Below are 8,857 nucleotides of genomic sequence, written 5' to 3'. Positions count from 1 at the left end.
TATCGCCTAACTTTCGGAACAGCCCTTTTTATTTTAATGAGAAAGTCACATAAAACTGGGTAGGGCTTCTCTGTCGTATCTTGAATCCCATACTCGGCATATCAGCAGAAATAGCAAGTTAACTAATTCTAATACGGCTTGGCAAACATTATTTTTTTGGGCTGTTCCTTGAACAAATACCAAGTGTGTATATAAATATATAGATGCCCCTGGAGAGTACATTACTCTTTCAGTCTTCATTACCAGGACAAAGCTCCAAAATGAAATTCCTTGTGAGTACAAATTATATTATTTCCATAAAACAATTTTTTTCGGTGTCATCCGCAACAATATAACCGCCATTGGTGTAAAATTCTGTTGTAGATTGTGGCCGCTGCTCTCCTCGGAGTCTTCCTGACCCAGTCTCAAGCAAATGATGTAAGTAAATATGTTCAGGTATTTTTTTGTACAAGACAACTGATTTCAGGAACAATTTCCAAGACAACTGATTTCAGGGACAATTTACAATGAACAAACTTAGAAGCAGCAACCTCTATGGAGGTGGCAACGCCTAAAAAATATGGCAGTAGACAATCTGATGCCAACTGCATTAGCCAAGAAAATAAGTTTGATAAATGAAATGTTTTTAAAGCAGACAGTATTATAAGCTACAAAGTGCATACAATATATTGACCGAAACACATCAATGACCTTGACTTGCATATACGTTTAGAAATAAGATTAGCACATGAGTTACTGATACAATGAATATGCCCAAATTGACATGAGATTCTATAACCATTTTGTTTGATTATTATTTATTATTTGAGAGTAGGACCTGCACCATATCAAACCTTCTGCTCTCCTGTCTAATACCGAAATGTTTCTATTTTCCAGAATATCAAAATCAACAACTCAGGAAATGACGGCGGAAGTGTTTCCCAGAATGTCAATATTAACAACCAGGATAACATTGCCAGTATCAACAACATGAACGGCTGGAACTCCTGGGATTCCATCTGTGACTTTGGAAGAGTGAGTAATGTATAATAGCAACAATATATAATGATGAGAAAAGTAAACCGCATATCTCTGTGGAAGGAATTGCCGGGCCACCAGCCACTGTTAATTTGTTGGACTGCAAAGCAGTTTTGTTGAATAGTAGTGGCCATTAGCGATGTGGTGACCTCCATAGTATATTTTGTGGTGGAGTGTCAGGCTATGAAGCAATATCCTGGTGTTCTCCACAAAGAAGACCTACAGTATAGGCTCCCTTGTCCTGGTAGGTCCAGAAAATGTCTGGGTTATTGCCCCGGATCATGCCTGGGCCGCAAACCCCATAATTACAATGCGTGTTAACTATCCACACTAAATATTTATACTCTGAGTGTGGTTAGGCTTCTCTTACGTTGATTGTACCTGTACACAAGAATAATGCAAAGAGATCTTGTTCTGTCATATGTCATATTCTCTCATTCTCTTGCTCTTTAGGGATACGCTGCCACCAGACTGTACAACAAGAAGATCTGCGTTGTCACTAGCATGAAAAAGGGTTCCTTCCCTACCCTGGCACAGCTGAGCGCCATTGCCAAGGATAAAAAGCAGGTGAGAAATACAAAATATTCATGGTTTGTCAGAAACAGATATTTGTTCCAAAATACACTGTTACTTATTTGGGAGGTCTGTTCATTAGTTGCTAAAAATGTAGAAGTTGTAAGGAAATATTTTTTATGAAGAGTATTTCAAGTCGGTTTCTTGTTGATCCCAACAGACATATGTCTAGGGTTTTTGAACATGTCAAACTTGGTCCCAAAAGCCCATAATATCTGTTGTATTACACTGTCAACATTCATGGCATAGGAATATGGTTATCCTAAATCTAAAGACGAGGGCCAAGGACTAATTAAGACTTGCATCTTTACAGCAGGAGAAAAGGGCAGAGTAGATGGGCCGAAATGGTTCTTATTTGCTTTTAAATTATGTTTATATCAACTTATATCTTAGCTTCTCGATACCCTTTCCAATCTCGGTGTCTTAGTGGCCTCTATATTAAAAGGCTGTGTATAATAAAAAATGTTCTGGTTGTCCAATGCAATAATTCATGTTCTTGTTTCTAGACTGCGCCCAATGCACAGCTGGTGACCTACACAATCAACCAGACTCCAATTGTTAATATTGGGGAGTACGGGCAGCACATTGAATCTCTCTGCAAAGGGCTTCCAGCTTACACCGCTCAGGAGATGCCTAGTAAGTGAGCTTCTCGTCTCAGTAGGAAATGGGTAGAGGTTTAGGTTCTCTTCATCGCTTTCACATGAGGCAACGTAAATAACGGTTAAAGTGGAACCATTCCATAGTCCAGCACATAAATGGTGAATACATGGAGATGCCTCATGGTTTCATACTGAATTGAGATGCAGTGAAGTAACACGGATAGCTAATGGTCCACACTGGTGGTCTTGTTTGTTTATTCATGCTGTTTGAAAGGCAGACAGATTCTTACTGGAATCCTGGAAGGAATGCACGTAAATGTAGTTGTACTGATTGAAAGGATTAGGTATGGTAGGTAATTATTGATATGACGCAGAAAGCTTGAATCCTTAATATTTAATGTTATTACCGGTAATATTGTAATGTTTTTCTCTGTACAAATAGTAATTTCTCCTGCAAGATGATGTACGGTATTTTAGTTGAAGGAGATTAGGCAATAAAATATTAAGCAAGATAAGTTTACTAAAGATTGAATTGTGGTTTAGCTCATACATATCGTGATTGGTATATGAGAGATCTTAGCTTAAGTCATAAACACCGTTTTACTCAAAAGGCAAAGCTGCTCATTAATTACTAGACTTGTGCAACAGGATTTGTACACATTTTAATTATAACAAATTTTGCTTAATTTGTGCATTCGTATGAATGTCTGAAAACAAGGAGGGACATATGTCCCAAAACCTAGGTAAAGATGTCCTAATCCAAGTTTTAAACAGATATTTTGCTAAAGATGAAAACTAAAATGTATAAAATACACAGATCTTTGGGGGGAAGTCAGATATATATATATATATATTTATATAGTATATACAGTATATATATTTATATATATATGTATATATATATATATATATATATATATATACATAAAACAGTAAAACATGTGTACACTGCACTTTTTTTTTTTTTAGAATAAAAATACATCTAAATATAAATACATACAAACACCTTAGGTGTAACATAAATATTACGAAATGGCATCTTAAATCTTCTAAACAATGTTCCAAATATGAACATAAAAATAAATAGAAATAGAATATAGTGAAATATGTTTATATAAAAAGAGATATTCGGATGGCTGTGGGTAATGGTCACTCACTCTGTTCAGGGCAGATCCCTGCACAAAAATTCTGCCAGAAGATAAGACCCTTATATAAGACCCTTAAGGTCGCTGTGTTCCTTCATACAAAAACTTGTATTGTCATGCAAATATGACAGGTTTGTCATTCAAACAAGGTAGAGAAGTATTGACATTAATAAAAACATATTTATTATAAAAAAATACATATTGTAGATCTTACATTCAAGTGTTAAAAGGTGTTCCTATTATTCGAGGTTGGAGTCCCCATACAAGATAAAAAAAGATCTGCCTGGCTTCTCTCTGCTCACAATATATATATATATATATATATATATATATATATATATTCTGATTAAATAAATGCATTTTATTGTTTTTGTTTTTTTTCTTATTTAACTATGTACCGACAAGGCATTGCTTTGTACTGATAGAGCGGTGACATTATCAGAATAATTCTATAGAGGCATTCGTCTTGCAGTTATTTTATGTTAATTAGTTTCATATATATATATATATATATTTATGATGTCTAAGGCAATTTTATCATGAAACAGATTAACTATATGGGAACCTGTTGGAAAGCACTAAGGACACATTTAATATAATCATTGACAACTATTGAAGTTCCCAATAGCTCCCAATGAATAGCAGAACGTAGCAAGAAAGGTTTCAAGGTTACGTAACTTTTTTTTTTTAAATGACTTTAATTTGCCATTTAAATTAAATTTATATTCTATTAAAAAATCACCCTACAAAAAAAGGAGGAATATCTGTACGAAGGGCAGGGAAGAGGTTGTGTTTCTGCTTTTTATTATAACAAGCATATCTTTTCAGATTTCGAGGAGGGGTTTTCCTTGTGCAAAAGCAACAGTATCATCACAGTTTTGGGAATCAGCTTCTGTTTTTAAGACGTTCATTCAAACGACCACAGCCTTCTGAGTGGACGCATTGAGATGCCCTTTTAAACCTATTCCACCTGTGGATTCTCTTGATATACTTTCAATGACATATAATAAAAACATTGCTCTCCAGCTATTGGCTGCTTGTGTCTTCTTAAAGTAATTGCCAGATCAAAATATGAGATTAAATACAAGAGAGGGATACTTATCGTTGTGTTGCTTATAGGCTACCACTTTTTTGTTCAGCAAAGAGAAAGAATCAATGAGTAGAATCAGAGGTCATTGCTGAACTGCAAGTTTTATGTGACTACCAAAATCACTTGCTATTATACAGATTTCTGCTATCTGCATCAACATTCATCCTCCTGAGGGTTCTATTAAAAATATTTAGAAAAATGTTTCAAACCTCATTTCCACTACTATCCAACAACCACAAAGTATGTCATTTTTGTTTTTTTGCTTGTTTTGAGAGTTTGAGTGCAGGTATAAAATTTCTTTGATAAATATTTCTTTGATTGAGGGAACAGAAAAAGCCACAGACAGGTTCCTTATGTGTCCTCCACCGAGGCTCTCCTATTCTAATCCCGAGAATATTCCCAGATACTTTAATGTATATTTATGTGGTTCCTCTTACGTGAATAAAACAAAACATTTGTGGTGTTTTGTTTCATAGTTTATCAGTTTATTTTCTAACAAGCCTCCCTTTTCAGGTACTGGAAGAGGATTTGCACGCTGCTGCAGCTCCAGCATCATCACCATTTTGGGTATCAGCCTCTGTTTTTAAGATACGCAGATCAGTTCTCCTCCTTGACAAGATCGCTGCACACAAAACCTACAGTTTGCTACAATTAATACATTTTCATTCTCATCTCACTTCGAATAAAATATGTCTTTGGGGGACAGCTGTGTGTTTTCTTTTATATGAGTAACACAAGAATGAGGGTAACCACCTCCAGCAGGGCCGGCCCAAGGCAAAATGCCGCCCCCCCCTTATCTACCCCCCCCATTATCTACCCTTCCTCCCCCCCCATTATCTACCCTCGCTTTAAAAAAAAAAAAAAAAAAAAGGGCTTGGGGCGGCAAAGTGCCGCCCCTTCAAAAGTGCCGCCTGGAGCGGTTGCCCCACTCGGCTCCATTGTCGGGCCGGCCCTGACCTCCAGGCAGTAGTAGGCACCATACTCATCCTTGGTTACCTCTTAACTGCCACTGATAAATCATGTGCCACCACTTTTCTGGGAGATCAGGGAACTCTGAGATTGGCAGTGCCTCCACCTAGCTGACTATCTGGTGGGGATATGACAGTGTGCCCATCAAGGACATACATAAAACAGTATGTCTCACTATAGACAGTATCTTGTGAACTGAATGGTGACAACACATGGCTAAAAATGCAGAATACATTGGAAAAGGTTTCATCTCAATGCAATACAATCACAAGTAGAAATAACAACACAACTGAAACTCAAACCCCAATTTTAACCACCCAAACCAGATTTTTCACGTTTCATCAAAACAGAACCTCAGGGAAACTTGTCGCTCTCCGCTCCCCTCTCGTTCCAAGGAAAGCAATTTTATTGGACAGGGGTCTGGCTTCTCCCTTAAGCTTAGTAAGACCAATTATTTGCCAGCTTGTCCCTGAGCATGCTGGATATTGTAGCCTTCCCCCTTGTGAAAGTCTGGCCTTCCATTGGCAAGGCAACGCCAGGCATAACCATATACAGAAAACAACGAGGTTGAACATTTCTAATACATATTATGTTCCTCATTAGCAACAGCAGACAATGTCGAGTTGCACCTCATTTAGCTGTAGACAGGATGTAGATGAGATGTTCTAATCTCAAATTGTGCTCCATAAAGACAATCATGTAATTTATCTACAATAACCCACTTCAACGCCGCAAACTCCAACTTGTGCACAGGACAGTTTTTTGCTTGCTTTTAGACTCCTACTTACATAAGCTCACATCTTCAGGATACTGCTGATGAAGCACAGTTCCAATTCTATGTTTGCTATGAGGTTGATGAAAATGTTTTCCTCCTTCTATTAGTGGGTGTTATTTGAAATGCACTCTTAGTAGTTTTGTATGGAAGTTCCATGTTTGCTAACTTGTATAGCATCAAGTCTCTCATTCAGCTATGTCTCTTGTGCTGACATTCTCTTTTCTTTCAGCCTCCTGCTAGGCTTGGGTGACATTTGACTTTCTAACTCTCTTACTCTATTGATTAATTCCCCATAAGTGTGTGACCTCAGAACTAACATGACAGGATCTAATGGTAGCGCTCCTCTCTGGCCTATCATGTTTTTGACTATTTTGCTGCTAAGTGTGGCATTCTTATGCACCATCCCCCACAATATAATTTCAACTCTTAGAAGTTTTGAGAATGACACAAGTATTGGTCTTCACAAAGTGTGCTGCTTCAGTGTTCTTAGATATTTTTGTCAGATGTCACTATGGTATACTGGATTATAACTACAAGCATTTCATAAATGCATTTATGCAAAGAGTCAATATTCGCAGTGTTTACCCGTCTTTTTTTCAAGACCTCTGAAATTCCCCCTGGCATGCTGTCAATTAACTTCTGGGCCACATCCTGACTGATGGCAGCCTATTCTTGCATAATCAATGCTTGGAGTTTGTCAGAATTTGTGTGTTTTTGTTTGTCCACCCGCCTCTTAACCAAGTTCTCAACGGGAGTTTCCTGACCATGCACCCAAAATGTCGATAATTTGTTCCCTTAGTTATCACTTTTGCCTTATGGCAAGGTGCTCCCATCATGCTGGAAAAGTCATTGTTAGTCACATGCTCTAAGGATGCTTTACTGTTGGCATGACACAGGACTGATGGTACTGTTGGCATGACACAGGACTGATGGTAGCGCTCACCTTGTGGATAAGCTTTTTTCCGGATGCCCCAAACAATCAGAAAAGGGGATTCATCAGAGAAAATGACTTTACCCCAGTTCTCAGCAGTCCAATCCCTATACCCTATGCAGAATATTAACAACATACTAACCCCAGTTAATAGCAGTCTGACCCTGATGTTTTCCTGGAGAGAGTTGGCTTCTTTGCTGCTCTTCGTGACACCAGGCCATCCTCCAAAACTCTTTGCCTCACTGTGCGTGCAGATGCACTCACACCTGCCTGCTGCCATTCCTGAGCAAGCTCCGCACTGGTTGCACCCCAATCCCACAGCCGAATCAACTTTAGGAGATGGTCCTGGCGCTGATGCATTTTTCACAACAATTGAACCTCTCTCCTTGATGATCCGATAAATGCTTGATTTTGGTGTAATCTCACTAGAAGCAATATCCTTGTCTGTAAAGGCCTTTTTGCGCAAAGCAATGATGACAGCACGTGTTTCCTTGCAGGTAACCATGGTTAACAGAGGAAGAACAATGACTTCAAGCACCACCCTCCTTTTAAAGCTTCCAGTCTGTTATTCTAACTCAATTAGCATAACAGAGTGATCTCCAGCCTTGTCCATGTGAGGTCCATGTGTCCTCACTTGTGTTAACGAGAGAATCACTGAGATGATGACAGCTGGTACTTTTGGGGGATTAAGTTCATTTTCATGGCAAAGAGGGACTGATCACTCTTCATAACATTCTGGAGTAAATGCAAATTGCCATCATTTAAACTGAGGCAGCAGTGAAAATTAATATTTGTGTCATTCTCAAAACCTTTGGCCACGACTGTACAATCTACAAATGAGAGACACGTGTTGCTCATTTCTGGGTGGATTTCTTACTGTAAAGGAATTTTAAAAGGTAATTGAGGTGTCACCCATTGTGTATGTTTACATGTATAATTACTTTCACATGTATAAGCAAAGTAATGGACTTGTTTTCCTATCTATTTTCTGTTCTTGTCAGAGAGCCGGGATACACCTTGCCCAGGCCGATTAGGTAAACACAAGGTACTATACACTAAGCCCTTTAGCTCGAATCAGCCTACAGTTTAGACATAAGTTATTTTTATGTGGAGATTTTCAGCAGTGAAGCGAATTACTTTACTGCTAGTTTTTATTGCAGCCGTTTTACTCCTTTAACCATTTTGCCTTTTTATTCACACTTCTAAAGGCATCCTTTTGGGACCCATCTGTCCAGCTTTCCTCCCCTAATGTCCCTGTTTTCCATGAGTTCAGCATTAACAAGACGTTACATGACACGGATGGATCAAGAGCCTGATTTGGGGAGGGGCCCTCACACTAAAAGACACACCCAAACACTCACACCACCACAAACACCCAGACACTCACACTAACACAAACTTCCATATCCCATCACTAACAAAAACCCAGACTCTTATTAAAGTACCTTTATGTTAGACCTGAGAAAAGGCCTAGTATTAAAGAAGTAGTATATGCTGATACTGATATAGAAGCTTTATGAGAACAAATTTGCATTGATGTTAAGAGGGGTTAAACATTAACTGTAGGTATAAACCCCAAATATTAGTATTGCGGGAGAAGAACAACTTTCATCACAAACTAAAAAGGCTGCACATCTGCGTCGCATTTTAATCATGTGAGATTTTAACTACTCAGACGTTGACTTGAATGCTGGAACAGGTAGTTCAGCAGTATTTAGGGAGCTTAGGAAATCAACCAGGCCATTGTTTTTGATCTTC

The 8,857-nt window shown here is 38.3% G+C and overlaps 1 protein-coding gene across 2 annotated transcripts; it reads left to right on the top strand.

Moving 5' to 3' along the window:
- The first annotated feature begins 240 nt into the window (after positions 1–240).
- Positions 241–5,119, top strand: GKN1 (gastrokine 1). 2 transcript variants are annotated; one of them, XM_053464700.1, is made up of 6 exons: positions 241–272; positions 364–417; positions 877–1,014; positions 1,471–1,584; positions 2,097–2,226; positions 4,938–5,119. In XM_053464700.1, the coding sequence occupies exons 1-6, from the start codon at positions 261–263 to the stop codon at positions 5,009–5,011; spliced, it is 522 nt and encodes a 173-aa protein (XP_053320675.1). In that variant the 5' UTR covers positions 241–260; the 3' UTR covers positions 5,012–5,119. The 2 variants fall into 2 exon arrangements, with proteins under 2 accessions (XP_053320675.1, XP_053320674.1); XM_053464699.1 differs by lacking the exon at positions 4,938–5,119 and adding an exon at positions 4,163–4,353.
- The last annotated feature ends 3,738 nt before the right edge of the window (positions 5,120–8,857 follow it).

This window comes from Spea bombifrons, chromosome 4 (assembly GCF_027358695.1).
Source record: "Spea bombifrons isolate aSpeBom1 chromosome 4, aSpeBom1.2.pri, whole genome shotgun sequence".
In the NCBI taxonomy this organism is placed as follows: domain Eukaryota; kingdom Metazoa; phylum Chordata; class Amphibia; order Anura; family Pelobatidae; genus Spea; species Spea bombifrons.
This window is presented reverse-complemented; position numbering and strand designations above follow the sequence as displayed.